This window comes from Anolis sagrei, chromosome 10, assembly GCF_037176765.1.
Source record: "Anolis sagrei isolate rAnoSag1 chromosome 10, rAnoSag1.mat, whole genome shotgun sequence".
NCBI classification, from domain to species: Eukaryota; Metazoa; Chordata; class Lepidosauria; order Squamata; family Dactyloidae; genus Anolis; species Anolis sagrei.
Window position 1 is genome coordinate 31,746,848 of NC_090030.1, and position 18,604 is coordinate 31,765,451.

At 46.6% G+C, this 18,604-nt stretch overlaps 1 protein-coding gene across 2 annotated transcripts in view; it reads left to right on the plus strand.

Annotated features, from left to right (window-relative positions):
• Positions 1–18,604, plus strand: part of LOC132763100 (ubiquitin carboxyl-terminal hydrolase 12-like) — a 45,036-nt gene that overhangs the window by 1,699 nt on the left and 24,733 nt on the right. For both annotated transcript variants that reach the window (XM_067471672.1, XM_067471673.1), the window contains exon 2: positions 17,847–17,927. In XM_067471672.1, coding sequence (XP_067327773.1) covers positions 17,847–17,927 — 81 coding nt within the window. The remainder of the gene's footprint in view (positions 1–17,846; positions 17,928–18,604) is intronic.

Sequence of the window (18,604 nt, forward strand, 5' to 3'; positions counted from 1 at the left end):
ATTCCTGGTCAGCATTGCTGGTCAGACTCATAGTTTAGGTTCTACTTTCCGCACATTGTCAGTCCTATCCATCTGGATTCCATATCTAATTGTCAGGATGCCCAAAGGCCTGGTCCCATAGCCACGTCTTTACCTTTCTCCTGAAGGCAAGGAGGGATGTTGATGTCCTGATTTCCCCCGGGAGTGAGTTCCACAGGTGGGGGGCCACCACTGAGAAGGCCCTGCTCCTCGTCCTCACCAGCCTCACTTGCGATAGTGGTGGGGTCGAGAGCAGGGCCTCCCCAGATGATCTCAAATTCCGAGGTGGGACGTAGAGGGAGATATGTTCGGACAGATACGCTGGACTGGAACCGTAAAGGGTTTTGTAGGTCAAAACCAGCACCTTGAATTGTGCTCGTAACTGGATTGGCAGCCAGTGGAGCTGGCACAGCAGGGGGGTGGAGTGCTCCCTGTATGTCGCTCCGGTGAGCAGTCTGGCTGCCGCTCGTTGGACCAGTTGAAGTTTCCAAACAGTCTTCAAGGGCAACCCCACGTAGAGTGCGTTGCAGTAGACTATACGGGATGTAACAAGAGCGTGGACCACTGTAGCCAGATCAGACTTCCCAAGGTACAGGCGCAACTGGTGCACAAGTTTTAATTGCGCAAAAGCTCTCCCGGCCACCGCTGAGACCTGAGGCTCCAGGCTCAGCGATGAGTCCAGGATCACTCCCAAGCTGCGAACCTGCGTCTTCAGGGGGAGTGTGACCCCATCTAGCACAGGTTGTCACCCTATACCCTGTTCGGCCTTACGACTGACCAGTAGGACCTCTGTCTTGTCTGGATTCAGTTTCAATTTGTTAGCTCTCATCCAGTCCGACACAGCAGCTAGACACCTATTCAAGGTCTGGACTGCCTCCTTGGTGACAGGTGAGAAGGAGTGACAGATCTGAACATCATCCGCGTAGATCATCATCCGAACATCATCCGAAACTCCGAATGATCTCCCCCAACGGCTTCATGTAGATGTTAAACAACATTGGGGACAGAATTGATCCCTGAGGGACTCCACATGACAATGGCTGTGGGGCCGAACAGGTGTCACCCAGTAACACCTTCTGGGACCGTCCCTCCAGAAAGGACTGGTTTTTTCAACAGCGGTTTTATGATAGCTTGTTTTAGGCTCACTGGAATTTTGCCCTCCCGAAGGGAGGCGTTAACCACCACCTTCACCCACTCTGCCAAACCCCCTCTGGCTTCCTTTATCAGCCAGGATGGACAGGGGTCTAGGATGCATGTGGTGGGTCGCACCTCTCCAAGGATCCTGTCCAAATCCTCAAGCTGAACCAATTGAAATGAATCCAATAAAACCGGACAAGCAGATGCTCTCGTTACATCCTCAGAGACTGCATCTAAAGTGGCGTCGAATCCCGACCGAATCAGCGCAATTTTATCGGCGAAGAATCGAGCAAATGCTTCACAGCGAGCTCCTGAGCTGTCAGAGATCTCGCTTTTCGGCGGATTTAATAGACTCCTGACAACTCGAAAGAGCTCAGCTGGATGGTTCTTCGCCGATGCAATATTGGCCGCGAAGGATGTTTTTGTGCTGCCACTATTGCCACACCATAGGACCCAGAGAAGGCATTTAGATGTGTTTGGGCTGATTTAGATAATCAGATACATGTGTTTTCTGATGGTCATGGGGGTTTTGTTGGACATGGGGGTTTTGTATGGAAATTTGGCCCAATTCAATTGTTGGTGGGGTTCAGAATGCTCTTTGATTGTAGGTGAACTATAAATTCCAGCAATGACAACTCTCAGTATCAAGGTCATAATCCTCTCAAGAATCCATTGTTTCCCCTTTGTTCTGCAGTGTTTCTCAACTTGGGGGTCGGGACCCCTGGGGGGGGGGGGTTTGCCAAAGATCGTCAGAAAACACATATTTGTTGCGATTCAGCTGAAAAGGATGCAAACCCCCGCCCTCCTCCGCAAATTATCTGCTTTTCTCTTTTCTCTTGCCTGAGTTTTTAATTAGTTTTAATCAGTTTGTCTTTTAATCATTACATGTAGCCTGCTCATTGTTACTGTGCCTATGTATTGTAATTTTTACATTGCTGTGTATCCATGTTTTATGTAATTATGATGTTATTGTTTATTGTTTGTGTTTTCGGTTGTGTCTTGGTTTTTCTTTATTGTAATTGTTGTTTCAGGCTTGGCCTCATGTAAGCCGCCCTGAGCCCCCATTGGGGAGATGGTGGCGGGGTATAAATAAAGATTATTATTATTATTATTATTATTATTGAAATTGGGGAGGAATTTAAAAGGGTCTTGCCCTGAAGGAGAGACCCTGCGGACCCACCAAAGAGGGCTCGCTACAATGGTGAGCAAAGAGAAGCCCCAATTTAAAAGATTTTCCTAAGTTCCCAAAAGAAATCTCACCAAAATTGAAGGAAGCGCCACCGAGATGATTTTATTGCCATTCAGCTGAAAAGGATGCAAAGCAGCAATATTTCGCTAAGCTAAGCATAATATGTACACAAATAAAAGCCTTTTTTATACAGTAACAGAGTTGCTGTTGCAACCCAGAGCAGGAAACGAGACCCTAAGACAACAATCCACCACACTTGACTGTGGGAAAAAACAATCCCTTTTTATTGATGAAAAATGGTTACAAAATAAAGGAAAATGCAAAGTCAAAAAGCCACAGTAAAAAATCAGCAATCAGAAATATCCATGAACTAGATCAAAAACCAAAGCAACACTGTAAAATCATGGAACCTGTTAGCAATCCACTAACCGTACTTGGAGCACTAGAAGCCTCTTGGGATGAAGGCCACGGGAAACGGGAGATCTGCCAAGGTAATGCCTCTGTCTAAAACGATGCCTGATCTAAGGAGTCAACCCGACGAGAGGCACTTAAAGCCGAGGAATCTGTTTCGTGACACGCCTCCAGGCTTTGAAGCCCTTGTTTCTTTTTCTTTCAATCTGGCTGACCTTTGCAGACTCTGCGATTCACCCCTGTTTGCCAAATCTGTCCTCTTCCATCCTCATTAAGGATCCCAGGTGTTAGCTTCTCTGGAGAGCTATCACTGCGGGGCTCTGAAACATTCTCATGAGAATGTGTACTTTCACTTTCCAAGCCTGCAGGAGTTTCTTTTACACTGACCTCAGAATCAACATTTTCATTAGCATCAGGAAATACAATCAGAGAATCAGGTTCAGGTTCAGACCCAGGCTGAACCCCAACAGTTGCCGTATTTGAATCTCCCGCTCCCCACCCTTCAGCCTGCTTGATGGTGATTGGTTGGCGTCTCTACAGCTGGGAGGGAACTTGGCCGCCTCCTGTGTGCTAGAGCCTATCGCTGGGCTTCTGCCGCCTCAGCGTCCTGATGAATCAGGAGAGAGGGAGGCAGGACAAAGGGGAAACAATGGATTCTTGAGAGGATTATGGAAGTAAGAAATGTCCAAGCGGCTAGTGAGTCCGGGGGGGGGGGGGGGCTGCAAGCCAGCCTTTGCTATTGTCTTTGAGTGGCTGCAATAAACGTTGATGTCTGGCAAGCCTGCCATAATCCAGATTTTTCCAGTGCTGAGATACAGAAACAATGAGGGAATCATGGCGGTGGTTTCGGTGGATGCAAAGTTGAATCAGTAACAGATTAGGACAAAGTGTGGCCTTCCGAAAGTTTCCTTTGTCTTATTGAGATATGATCATAAATGCCAAGTGACTGCTTCCTCGGGGGGGGGGGGGGGAGGGCAACTCCGAGGCCAGAGGTCACGATCCTTTGTTATTGTCCATGCAAATAGTGTCTTTTGATAAGGGTCTTTTCAACTGAAGATTTCCTCCTTTCCAGGGTCAGGCAGGGGTGGCTTCCTTGTATTTTTATACATTTCTCAATAAAGGGGAATTGGGCAAAAGGGTCAGGAAAAGATCAGATACACAGAAATATAGAATTATAGAAATCATGTTATAGAAATCATACCCACTTATCCCTCCCACCAGAGTCCCATAGAAGTTCAAGAGAGTACATAAGTGTAAAGGGACGTGGTTTCTCAGTGATAAATGTGCGATCTTCTGCCATATATGAAAAATAAGACATAAAACCTTGATTAAATGTACACACTATATATGTTGAGATTAATTTCACAGTTCAGCAGCAGATCAGTTGCACAACTTCACTGCTTCCCAGTAGCTTCTTCCTGCACAATATTTTCAGTCAACTGCTCCCACAGCCTGCAGTCACTCTGGAACCTTTTAAAGACACTTGAGCACATGCCCGGCCATTGTCAGTTTTACCATTGTCTTTCCCCCAGTCTAGATGACATTACACACTTACCACAGCACACAGTTATATCTTGTCTTAGCAGACAGGTTCTTTTAATCAATTGCATAGAGCCTTCGACGAACAACATCACAGCACAAGGAGAGAGAATACACTGTACATGACTTCCTTATATACAATTCTATACAATTACACATAGCAATCTCTGATTGGTTCCCAACTCATTAACTTAACTCAGACCCAGGATTACATCATTCACAATCACCTGGACTAGACCAGAACACATTCCCCAAATGATTCCCTATATACAGTTGATGCATTTCCAATAGAAGCCTATTAGCAGTGCATGACTCGGCTATATTACATTACAATACATTGTAAAACCTGACAATCTAACATGGGAAGGGTCCTTGTTGATGTTAGTGTCTTGGCAAATTGACCAAGGCTATATTTATCGTGTCATCAGCATCGGAGAGCTTCTGTTCAACCATCTCAAAGCTCCCTGCTTGAGCAGTAATGGCACGATCATCAGCATAGATGAAACTCTCTGTCCCTTCTGGCAGTGGCTGGTCATTTGTGTAGATGTTGAACATGGATGGAGCAAGCACGCTCCCCTGAGGCAGGCCGTTCTTCTGTTTCCGCCATCTGCTTCTCTGGCCCTGGAATTCAACAAAAAAGCTCCTGTTTTGTAGCAGGTTTCCTATGAGGTGGGTCAGGTGGTCGTCCTTTGTGATATTATACATTTTTCTCAGGAGGAGGCGGTGGTTCACAGTATCATAGGCTGCTGACAGGTCTCTGAAGACAGCTCCTGTGATCTGCTGCCTTTCAAAGCCATCTTCTATGTGCTGAGTCAGGTTCAGCACTTGCGATGTGCATCTTTTGCCTTTTCTGAAACCAGCTTGCTGTGGGATCAGACAGGGGTCTATGTTTTCCATAATTCTATGCAGAATGAGTCTCTCCAGAACTTTGTAGAGGTGGCACAACAGGGAGATTGGTCTGCAGCTTTTTGGGTCATTACGGTCTTTGCCTGGCTTCAAGATGGTGATGACTCTTGCTTTCCTCCAGATTTTGGGGATCTGACAGGATGCAGTGCAGGCTTAACCCTTATTATCCAGTCTGGTGTCCTTGTCCTTAGCAAAACTATAAGTTACTATTTTTTATGGGGGTGGGGGGTCATGTTCGACTTCATTATTACTTTGTTCCCTTTTCATAGCATTGCAAGAGGTCCGCAGGGCTAAGTTATTTCTGGTCCAGTTTTAAAAAAAGTGTCAGTTTTCTCATGTTTTCTTTTTTTGTTTGTTTGTTTGCTTGTTTGTTTTTGCAACTTGCCTTCACAACCTGATGGAACCGTTCCTGGCTCAGAACATGAGAGGGAAACAGATTTGTAGGGCTTGTCCTGATGTGTTTGGGTGATAGCACCTTGGGTCAGCTTTTGCACCGCTGTGTTTGTTTACTTCGCTTCCATTGTTTACATGGCACCTTCCCTCCCTCTCCAGCAAGTGATAAATTTTGCAGTGGCTTCTCTTCTTCCGCTGCGGCTATAAATAAATGCACAATTTGAGAAGTGTCCTGGGAAAAGGCAGGAAAGAGTTCAGTCCTTCCCGGATGCAGCCAGCAGAACTCTATCTGAAGGGCAAAAGCAGATTGCCCCCACCCCTCCAAAATAAGGACAAAAGTGTCGGGTGTGTTGCTGCATCTCGGCTCCTGGCCGAAACCCAAGTTTCACGGAGGAGTGTGCTTTCCTGTCCACTTAGAAATTGGGAAATATTGCTCTAATGGCCAAAGATGGGCATAGATACATGTTTTAAAGTTATTGGAAATGGAAACGTTCCCCGCATCCAGTCCTTGGCAGGTCAGCCTGGGATTTCTCCCTCGGTCAGTTTGTCTCTGGGCTGCCAAGTTGTCTCTGAGAGTGAGTCATTGGCAGCGGTTTGGACAGCACTTTAATTTGGTATTTAGAATTATAGAATCATAGATTTGGAAAAGACCACATGGGCCATCTAGTCCAACCCCCTCCCATGCAGGAAAAGTACAATCAAAGCATTCCTGAAAAATGGCCATTCTGCCTCTGTTTAGAAACTTCCAAGGAAGGAGCCTCCACTAGACTCCGAGGCAGAGAGTTCCACTGCTGAACAGCTCTTACAGTCAGAAAGTTCCCTAAAGTTCAGATCTCCTCTCCTGTAATTTGAACCCATGTCTCCTTGATGTCCTAGTCTCCAGGGCAGCAGAAAATAAGCCGGCTCCCTCTTCCTTATGGCATCCTTTCACACGTTTCACACAATATGTAAATTATTTATTTCGTATAAAAATCATTGCATAAAGTAGTATAAAACTGATAAAAATAGAAGGCGCACAAGCGGCTAAATAGCTTTTGACCAAAAACAGTCTATTCCCCCCAATCTCCATATGTGTTCATATTTGGGCATATGGAATATTTGTGCCAAGTTTGATCCAGATCCATCATTGTTTGAGTCCACAGTGCTCTCTGGATGTAGGTGAACTACAACTCCCAAACTCAAGGTCAATGCCCACCAAACCCTTCTAGTGTTTTCTGTTGGTCATGGGAGTCCTGTGTGCCACGTTTGGTTCAATTCCATCCTTGATGGAGTTCAGAATGCTCTTTGATTGTAAGTGGCCCTGTGGGTTGCATCTTACTTTGAGTGTGGTCTTTTCGTGAAGTTGGCGTGTTAGGTATAATAGACGGCGATCAATTGTAGAACTCTCCAGTTTTTCCCAAAGTTTAACTCGCAAGATGGAATCAAATCATAGAATCCTAGAATCAAAGAGTTGGAAGAGACCTCATGGGCCATCCAGTCCAACCCCATTCTGCCAAGAAGCAGGAATATTGCATTCAAATCACCCCTGACAGATGGCCATCCAGCCCTTGTTTAAAAGCCTCCAAAGAAGGAACCTCCACCACACTCTGGGGCAGAGAGTTCCACTCCTGAACGGCTCGCACAGGCAGGAAGTTCTTCCTCATGTTCAGATGGAATCTCCTCTCTTGTAGTTTGAAGCCATTGTTCCATTGCGTCCTAGTCTCCAGGGCAGCAGGAAACAAGCTTGCTCCCTCCTCCTCCCTGTGGCTTCCTCTCACATATTTATACATGGCTATCATGTCTCCTCTCAGCCTTCTCTTCTTCAGGCTAAACATGCCCAGCTCCTTAAGCCGCTCCTCATAGGGCTTGTTCTCCAGACCCTTGATCATTTTAGTCGCCCTCCTCTGGACACATTCCAGCTTGTCAATATCTCTCTTGAATTGTGGTGCCCAGAATTGGACACAATATTCCAGGTGTGGTCTAACAAAAGCAGAATAGAGCATCACCTCCCTAGATCTAGACACTAGGCTCCCATTGATGCAGGCCAAAATCCCATTGGCTTTTTTTGCCGCCACATCACATTGTTGGCTCATGTTTAACTTGTTGTCCACGAGGACTCCAAGATCTTTTTCACACGTCCTGCTCTCGAGCCAGGCTTTGTCCCCCAGTCTGTATCTTTGCATTTCGTTTTTCCTGCCAAAGTGGAGTATCTTGCATTCCTGACAAATGGCCATTCTGCCTCTGTTTAGAAACTTCCCAGGAAGGAGCCTTCACTAGATTCCAAAGCAGAGAGTTCCACTGCTGAACAGCTCTCACAGTTGTTGGGTTGGGTTGTTGGGTTGTTGTAGGTTTTTTTCGGACAATATGGCCATGTTCTAAAGGCATTTTCTCCTGATGTTTTGCCTGCATCTATGACAAGCATCCCCAGAAGTAGTGAGGTCTGTTGGAACTAGGAAAAAGGGTTTATATATCTGTGGAATGACCAGGGTGGGACAAAGGACTCTTGTCTATTGGAGCTAGGTGTGATCACCTTGATTAGCATTTGATTGCCTGGCAGTGCCTGGGGCAATCTTTTGTTGAGAGGTGATTAGATGTCCTTGTTTGTGTCCTCTCTGTTGTTGTGCTGTTCTAATTTTAGAGGTTTTTTTTTAATACCAGTAGCCAGATTTTGTTCATTTTCATGGTTTCTTCCTTTCTGTTGAAATTCACTGTGGACTCAAACAATGATGGATCTGGACCAAACTTTTCATGAATACTCAATATGCCCAAATGTGAACACTGGTGGAGTTTGGGGAAAATAGAATCTTGACATTTGGGAGTTGTAGTTGCTGGGATTTATAGTTCAACCACAATCAAAGAGCATTCTGAATTCCACCAAAGATGGAGATGAACCAAACCTGGCACACAGAACTCCCACGACCAACAGAAAATACTGGAAGGGTTTGGCGGGCATTGACCGTGGGAGTTGTAGTTTGTATTGTTGAAGGCTTTCATGGCTGGAATCACTAGGTTCTTGTGGGTTTTTTCGGGCTATAGGGCCATGTTCTAGAGGCATTTCTCCTGACGTTTCGCCTGCATCTATGGCAAGCATCCTCAGAGGTAGTGAGGTCTGTTGGAACAAGGGCTGTATGGCCATGGTCTAGAGGCATTTTCTCCTGACATTTCGCCTGCACCTATGGCAAGCATCCTCAGAGGTAGTGAGGTCTGTTGGAACTAGGAAAAAGGGTTTATATATCTGTGGAATGGCCAGGGTGAGACAAAGGACTCTTGTCTGCTGGAGCTAAGTGTGAATGTTTCAACTGATCACCTTGATTAGCATACAACAAAAGTTTTGTTGTTTGTCTCAACAAAAGTTTGCTCCAGGCATAGTCAGCCCATTGTATGCTAATCAAGGTGGTCAATTGAAACATTCACACCTAGCTCCAGCAGACAAGAGTCCTTTGTCTCACCCTGGTCAGTTGTTTTGATTTATAGTTCACCTACAATCACAGAGCATTCTGGACCCCACCAACGATAGAATTGGGCCAAAACTCCCACACTGAACCCCTGTGTTGGCCACAGCAACGCGTGGCAGGTGACGGCTAGTAATATTACAAATATTACATGTATATACAATATATTATATTATATTACATTACCCAGAGGATGTCTCTTTCAACCGAAGGCTTGTGCAGCCTTGAAATAGGAACACAAATAGTGGATGTGTCTTGCAGAATCTTTCCTGGAAGGCTTTATAGATAATAAGTTAGTCTTCCACTTTGGATCATAAATCAGTCCTTAACTTTGCCCATGAATGGATGTCACTGCAGGGCTGTCGCCACAAGTGAAGGGCGGGCGAGAGTAAAGGAAATTTCCAAGCAAATCAAATAGGAAAGTGGGCTTTAAATAACAAAAAGGTGTAATAAAAGTAATAAAGTAACATGGGATGGGGGGGAGAGTGAGATGGGAAGAACAAGGATCTGTTTTAAATCTGACCCCTCGGGCTTTTAAGAGCCGCAGGATGAGTCACTTGCCCAAGATAAGGAGAACGTTATATAGAGGCTTTCCAAAAAGCGGCCCATATCTAGCTTTCAGCTGAGGTCTCTTCTTCCTTGGAGCACTACCTCACCTGTCAAATAAACCACTTCTGGGTATTCCTCTTTGCTGGCTTTGTCTGGTCTGTCTTGGAAGGGCTTTTGTGGTTTCATCAGATGTCAAGGGCCCAATATCGCTGGCTATATATGGACCTCTTGTCCTTGGCCTTGTCTCAACTCAGAGAGCTTTACTATAGCCTTGCAAACTGACAGGTCGTTTATTTATTTACTAAATGGGTTACATCCCGTTTAGACTACTGCAATGCTCTCTACGTGGGGTTGCCTTTGAAGACGGCTCGGAAGCTCCAACTAGTCCAAAGTGCGGCAGCCATGATACTAACCGGAGCGGAGCGCAGGGAGCATACAACCCCCCTGTTGTGCCAACTCCACTGGCTACCAATTTGCTACCGGGCTCAATTCAAAGTGCTGGCGTTGGCCTTTAAAGCCCTAAAAGGTTCTGGCCCAAGCTACCTATCCGAACGTATCTCTGCTTATGAACCCACCAGGACTCTAAGATCTTCTGGGGAGGCCCTGCTCTCGATCCCGCCTGCATCACAGGCACGGCTGGCGGGGACGAGGGACAGGGCCTTTTCTGTGGTGGCCCCTCGGCTGTGGAACGCCCTTCCCATGGACATTAGATCAGCCCCTTCGTTAATGGTGTTTCGAAGAAAACTAAAAACCTGGCTGTTCGAACAGGCGTTCGGTTAAACAATTGCAATGTACACGATGAATATAGGAAACGGAATTATGGAAGACGAATTGGATCACGATTCTAGTTACGAGACGTTAAGGTGTTGTTATTGATGTGTCATTTTGTATATTATGCTGTTAATGGTTTTTTAATTTTGTATGCTGTTGGATTGACTTTTGCTTTTGTTGTAAACCGCGTTGAGTCGCCTACAAGGCTGAGAAATTGTGGTATACAAGCAAAGTAAATAAAATAAATAAATAAATAAATACTTGATTTATACAATTAACAACTCTTACTTAGGCGATCCCTCGTTGTCCGAGTATGATGGATACAGAGGTGACTGTCGAGCCCGATTCTTGACCCGCATGTTCTTCTACAGTGAGAACATTGGTTTTTTGATGGTCCTTGGCGACTCCTCTGAAACCCCCCTCGTGACCCCCCAGATAGCGATGAAGATGGAGAATAAAGTATAATTTATTTATTTGTCGTTCTTTCTCCACTGGACCTGAAATGAAGTGCCTTTAAGAGAGGATGTATGGCTTGGATCCAGTGGGAAGCCAGGGGCCCCGAAAAGAAGCCTTCAGAGAAATTTCCCTTATTAAACAGTCTTTATGAGGCTTGAGCTTAAATATAAGTGTCTTTTATTGATGAACAAACAGGAATTGGAAAGCTTTCTTAACAGTTTTGCAATCTTGTTCACAGGGAACAGGCACTATCTTCAAAAACCTTGTTTAAAGGAAAATTCCCTTTTCTAGCTCCTCCCAGGCTGCTGTGAACCTAAACCTTTCAAAAAGGCTTGTAATCACTTAGCTGCTTTGATGGTTAGAGCTGTTATTCCCTCCGGAATTCCTCAGGGCTGTAAGGCTGTTTCCCCGGAACCTTTGAGAATCTTTAGAGGCTCTCAAGACTGTTCTCCCCCGGAAAGTCTTAAGGGACGAAGCCTTTGAACAGGAGGATGTCTGTATACATCCTCTGCCTTGACTTCCTTTGCTGAGACTAACTGAAAAATGGCCCCTTCCCTCCAAAAAACCCAGAGAGGGGCGGGACCAGGGATCCTAACTATAATAGACAAGTGGCTTGCCCTATGATAGCAAACTATAACAGGAAGCCAGCCTGCTGCAAAATCCCAAGCCTGGGATTGCAAACAAACCTTTAGTTCAAAGCAAATAAAATTGGGGCTCCTGGAACAGCTGTTCCAGAACAGTTGTGTCAGGGCAACCAGTCAATTATATTACATTTCTAACAGAACAAAGCAAACAAACAGACAAAATACAAAATTTGTGAGTTTGGTAGTTGATTAAATGTCCTTTGACCAGTATCTGGCCACTTGGAGTGCCTCTGGTGTTGCCGCAAGAAGGTCCTCCCTTGTGCATGTGGCAGGGCTCAGGGTGCATTGCAGCCGGTGGTCTGTGGTTTGCTCTTCTCCGCACTCGCATGTGGTGGATTCCACTTTGTGGCCCCATTTCTGAAGGCTGGCTCTGCATCTTGTGGTGCCAGAGCGCAGTCTGTTCAGCGCTTTCCAAGTCGCCCAGTTTTCTGTGTGCCCAGAAGGGAGTCTCAAATGAATCAGCCATTGATTGAGGTTCTGGGTTTGAGCCTGCCACTTTTGGACTCTCACTTGCTGAGGTGTCTCTGTAGATCTTAGAAAACTATTTCTAGATTTAAGTCGTTGACATGCTGGCTGATACCCAAACAAGGGATGAGCTTGAGATGTCTCTGTCTTGGTCCTTTCACTATTGGCTGCTACTTCCTGGTGGATGTCAGGTGGTGCAATACCAGCTAAGCAGTGTAATTTCTCCAGTGGTGTAGGGCGCAGACACCCCGTGATAATGCGGCATGTCTCATTAAGAGCAACATCTCCTGTTTTAGCTTGGTGAGATGTGTTCCACACCGGGCAGCATACTCAGCAGCAGAGTAGCACACTGTCTTCACTGTGTCTGGTTGTGATCCCCAGGTTGTGCCAGTCAGGTTTCGTATGATATTGTTTCTAGCATCCACTTTTTGCTTGATGTTCAGACAGTGCTTCTTGTAGGTCAGAGCATGGTCTAGAGTGACTCCCAGGTATTTGGGTGCAATGCTGCAATGCTCCAGTGGGATTCCTTCCTTCCCAGGTGATCCTCAGAGCTCAGGATGCTTGTCTGTTCTTAAGGTGAAAAGCACATGTCTGTGTTTTGGATGGATTAGGGATCAGCTGGTTTTCCCTGTACTAGGCGGTAAGGGCACTTAGAGCTTCGGAGAGCTTCTGTTCAACCATCTCAAAGCTCTCTGGTTGAGCGGTGATGGCATGATCATCAGCATAGATGAAACTCTCTGTCCCTTCTGGCAGTGGCTGGTCATTTGTGTAATGTTGAACATTGATGGAGCGAGCACGCTCCCCTGAGGCAGGCCGTTCTTCTGTTTCCGCCATCTGCTTCTCTGGCCTTGGAACTCAACAAAGAAGCTCCTGTTTTGTAGCAGGTTTCCTATGAGGCGGGTGAGGTGGTCATCCTTTGTGATATTATACATTTTTCTCAGGAGGAGGCGGTGGTTCACAGTCTCATAGGCTGCTGACAGGTCTATGAAGACAGCTCCTGTGATCTGCTGCCTTTCAAAGCCATCTTCTATTGTCCCCTGGGCAATGTCTTCGTAGACAGCTGAGTCTCTCACCACAGAAGCGACCAGCATAAAGTATAATGAATAAATGGTATAGACACTGAGAACTGGGGAGCCCTGGTCCTTGAGTGCTCCAGCTGGAGGTCAGCTGTGACCAGCAGTGCTGTAGAATTTGAAGAGACACGTGCCAAGAGGATTTTTGTCAGATTATACAAAATGAGTCAAATCAAATACTAGGGAATGAGTGGGTCATAACAAAGGAAATGGAAATGGAAAAGAGAGGAAACGGGAAATAAAAGAAGCATTAGTAGAATGTGCACAAGCAGTAATAGTATTAGGGTGGAAAGATAAACCAAAATGGACAGTAAATAAACGGTACGAATAGATGATGGAGCAAATATAATTTGAAATTATGAATGTGAAATTTAATGATTTAAAAATCAATGAAAATAGAATGAGAGAAATGGAAGATAGATGGACAAGGGTAGAGAACTATATTATGAATCATTCTGGAGATCAAGCCATAAGAAATATGATACAAATGTTATATAGTATATAGGATGGAAATGTATGAAGATAAGGATATAATGATTGTCTCAAAAAGAAATGAATATGTGAAAGGAAAGTAATCCTTGTGTTGGTGTTGGGAATTGTAAATGTTTTGTGTGTGCACGGTATGTATTTTTTTGTATTGTAAAAATAAAAATTCGAGAAACACTGACAGATGATCCCTCATCTGAGTATGATGGCCTTCCAAGTGTAGTGACTTGGCAGTGGATATGTAGTTTACTGTGGAACCTTATTCTTGATCCTTATGTTCTTCCACAGTTAGGACATCGGTTTCCAGGTAGAAGGCAGTCTCAGTCAGGGTTGGCTTGACACACCTTCCTCTTGACACGTCTCTCCCTTTCGCCCTCCATTCGTGCCTCTTCAAATTCCACAGCACTGCTGGTCACAGCTGACCTCCAGTTAGAGCGCTGAAGGGCCAGGGATTCCCAATCTTTGTTGTCTATGCCACAGTTTTTAAGGTTGGCTTTAAGCCCGAGGATGTGGACAAGGTACTTGGAGGAATGAGACCCACCACGTCCATCCTAGACCCCTGCCCATCCTGGCTTCTTAAGGAGGCCAGAGGGGGATTGGCCGAGTGGGTAACGGTGGTGGTTAACGCCTCCCTCCGGGAAGGCAAGATTCCAGCGAGCCTAAAACAGGCTATTATAAAGCCGCTGTTGAAGAAACCATCACTTGACCCCACTAAATTGGACAACTTTCGGCCTGTTTCCAATCTTCCCTTCTTGGGCAAAGTCATGGAAAGCGTGGTGGCCTCACAACTCCAGGTATTCTTGAGAGACACGGATTATCTGGATCCGGCACAGTCTGGCTTCAGACCGGGACATGGTACCGAGACGGTCTTGGTCGCCTTAGTGGATGATCTGCGCCGGGAGCTAGACAGGGGGAGTGTGTCCCTGTTGGTGCTCCTGGACCTCTCAGCGGCCTTCGATACCGTCGACCACGGTATTCTTCTGGGGCGCCTTGCAGAGATGGGCCTCGGGGGCACTGCTCTGCAGTGGCTCCGGTCATTTCTGGAGGGTCGTACTCAGAAGGTGTTACTGGGGGACTCCTGTTCAACGCCGCAGCCGTTGACCTGTGGCGTTCCTCAGGGTTCCATCTTGTCCCCCTTGTTGTTTAACATCTACATGAAGCCGCTGGGTGAGATCATCCGGAGTTTCGGGGTGCGGTGTCACCTGTACGCAGATGATGTCCAACTCTGTCACTCCTTCCCACCTGCTACTAAGGAGGCCGTCGAAGTCCTGAACCGGTGCCTGGCCGCTGTAATGGTCTGGATGAGGGCGAACAAACTGAAATTAAATCCAGACAAGACAGAGGTACTCCTGGTCAGTCGCAAGGCCGAACAGGGTATAGGGTTACAGCCTGTGCTGGACGGGGTCGCACTCCCCTTGAAGGCACAGGTTCGCAGCTTGGGTGTGACCCTGGACTCATCACTGAGCCTGGAGCCCCAGGTTTCAGCGGTGACCAGGGGAGCATTTGCACAGCTTCGGCTCGTGCGCCAGCTGCGCCCGTATCTTGGGAAGTCTGACTTGGCCACGGTGGTACACGCTCTGGTCACATCCCGCCTCGACTACTGCAACGCTCTCTACGTGGGGCTGCCCTTGAAGACGGTCCGGAAGCTCCAGCTAGTCCAGCGCGCGGCAGCCATGTTGTTAACGGGAGCTGGACGCAGAGAGCATACAACGCCCCTGCTGTCCCAGCTCCACTGGCTGCCGATCTGCTACCGGGCCCAATTTAAGGTGCTGGTGTTATCCTACAAAGCCCTAAACGGTTCCGGCCCAAAATACCTTGCAGACCGCATCTCGGCCTACGAGCCCACGAGGACCTTGAGATCATCCGGGGAGGCCCTTCTCTCGGTCCCGCCTGCCTCGCAGGCACGCCTGGCGGGGACGAGAGAGCGGGCCTTCTCGGTGGTGGCCCCCCGGCTGTGGAACACCCTCCCTGCTGAAGTTAGACAGGCGCCCTCCTTGATGGCCTTCCGTAGGGGCCTGAAAACATGGCTCTTCGAGCAGGCCTTCAATCGAGTGTATTGAATGACAATGGAATGAACTAGGACTACGAATTTTGGCTATGACCCCAGGACCTGACGAAGCGGATTTTTAGTATAAGTATATGTTATGTTGTATTGTCTGGTTTGTATCGTCACGGCTTACTGTACACTGTCTTCTTGTTGTTGTTCACCGCCCCGAGTCGCCCTCGGGCTGAGAGGGGCGGTCAATAAATGCAAGAAATAAATAAATAAATAAATAAATTTCAATCTTTTTTCCTGTCCACCAACTTTATGGTTTCCATTCTTGAGTTGGGAGTAGAGCAACTACTTTGGGAGACGATGATCGGGCATTAGGACAACATGGCTGGTCCAGCGGAGTTGATGGCGGAGGACCATCGCTTCAGTGCTGGTGGTCTTTGCTTCTCCCAGCATGTTGACATTTGTCCGCTTGTCTATCCAAGCGATTTGTAGGATTTTCTGGAGGCAATGCTGATGGAATTGTTCCAGGAGTTGCATGTGACATCTGTAGACAGTCCACGTTTCGCAGGCATATAACAGGGTTGGGAGGACAATAGTTTTATAAACAAGCATCTTGGTATTCCTACGGATGTCCCAGTCTCTGCTTCATTCAGAAAAATGCTGCACTCGCAGAGCTCAGGCGGTGTTGTGTTTCAGTGTCAATGCTGACTTCTGTGGAGAAGTGGCTGCCAGGGGAGCGGAAATGGTTGACATTTTCTAATGTTACACCATTAAGCTGTATTTCTGGCATTGGAGAGGGATTGGCTGGTGAGCACTTTGGTTTTCTCGATGTTCAATGGGAGGCCGAGCTTCTCGTATGCTTCTGCAAAGGTGTTTAGAGTGGCTTGTGGTTTCCAGGAGTTGCATGTGACATCTCTAGACAGTCCACGTCTCGCAGGCATATAGCAGGGTTGGGAGGACAATCTATATATATAAAAATGGTCTTGTCGTCGTGAGTACCTTAAAAGCAAAAAAACCAAAAGCCGAAAACACACCAAATTTGACAATAAAACGTCTCACAACAAAATAGGATTTTGTCATTTGGGAAATGTAGTTGCTGGGATTTATAGTTCACCCATAATCAAAGAGCATTCTGAACTCCACCAACGAAGGAATTGAACCAAACTTGGCACACAGTTCTCCCATATCCAACAGAAAATACTGGAAGGGTTTGGTGGGCAGTGTCCTTTGGTTTTGGAGTTGTAGATCACTGTGGACTCAAACAATGATGGATCTGTACCAAACTCTACATTTGGGAGTTGTAGTTGCTGGGATTTATATTTCACCTACAGTCAAAGAGCATTCTGGACTCCACCAATGATGAAATTGAAACAAATGTGGGACACAGGACTCCCATGGCCAACAGAAAACACTATAGTTTGTGGACCTTGAGTCTGGGAGTTGTAGTTCACCCACATCTAGAGAGCACTGTGGTCTCAAACAATGATCAATCTGGACCAAACTTGGCACGAATATTCCATATGCCCAAATATGAACACAGATGGAGTTTGGGGGAAATAGACCTTGAGATTTGGGAGTTGTAGTTACTGGGATTTCTAGTAGCTTTATAAATTTATTTATTTATTTATTTATTTATTTATTTACTTTGCTTATATACTGCTGTTCTCAGCCCGGGGGCGACTCACAGCGGTGTACAACATAGGAACCACAAAATTCAAGACACAGTATAAAACAATTCACAATCCAGCATTATACAAAAACATCATCATTACTACGAAAACCATTCAGCGTCGTCTCATCGTCCAGGTCACAATCCATTGTTCCATTCCTATAGTCATTACCAATCATTGCACTTCTTGTTTGAACGCCTTCTTGAACAACCAAGTCTTTAATTTCCTGAGGAATATCATCAGGGAAGGAGCCAGTCTAATGTCCGCGGGAAGAGTGTTCCACAGCCGAGGAGCCACCACCGAGAAGGCCCTATCTCTTGTCCCCGCCAGCCGTGCTTGTGAAGCAGGCGGGATCGAGAGCAGGGCCTCCCCGGAAGGTCTCAAAGTCCTGGTGGGCTCGTAGGTCGAGATGCGGTCGGATAGGTATCTTGGGCCGGAACCGTTTAGGGCTTTATAGGCCAACGCCAGCAACTTGAATTGAGCCCGGTAGCAGATCGGCAGCACTTTGGTCTTCCTATAGATTTCCTGGTCCTCAAACACTCTCTGCTTCATTTGGAAAAATGCTGCACTCGCAGAGCTCGGGTGGTGTTGTATTTCAGTGTTGACTTTTGTGGAGAGGTGGCTGCCAAGGGAGCGGATGTGGTCAACACCATATACTTTTTATTCACCCGTTTCCTACCTTTGTCCACCAGCTGTTCTTCTGTCTTTGCAGGGCGCCAATGCCTCCGCTTTGGAGAAAGAGATTGGTCCGGAGCAGTTTCCCATGAATGAGCATTACTTCGGCTTGGTCAACGTAAGTGGCTTTTCTCTGCTTCGTGTTTATTATCCAGTGCCTTTGAGTGTCGGTCAGTCCGGGTTGCATCTCTTTCCCGTGTCACTTCCTATCTCCTTTCGGGCTTCAAATGAGACAGATGCCAAACAGCTGCTGCTAGCGATTGCCTTGTAAACAGGAAATAAGACATGGACGCCTCGCTCGCCTGTCGCCTCCCCTTCAGACATGTTTCTCTGCTGAATGCCAGCAACTGGAAATTGCTTCCACCTCCCCGACCCAGAGGGAGAGCCTGCTATTTTGAGGCCTCTTGGAGCATTGAACTTGATGTCTTTGGCTTGGAGGGACCTTGGTGGCACCGCTGCATCCCTCGAGCCACAGCCGTTTGAAGTCCTCACCCGACTTTTTCTTGCCTCTTTTCACCCGCAGCGAGAGCACTCCAGTTTGACATTCAGAGGGACACCGCTCTGTTATTTCCAATAATGTATTTTCTTGGTTTATGTCACAAACACATGCTCAGCCTTTGGTAGGAATTCAGTAGACAGGAAAGAGGGTGTATGGTATAGAGTAGTGTAATACTTCTCATATAGGTATTCTATTTATCCACTTTTCACCTGCTACTAAGGAGGCTGTTGAAGTCCTGAACCGGTGCTTGGCCGCTGTAACGGACTGGATGAGGGACAACAGATTGAAACTAAATC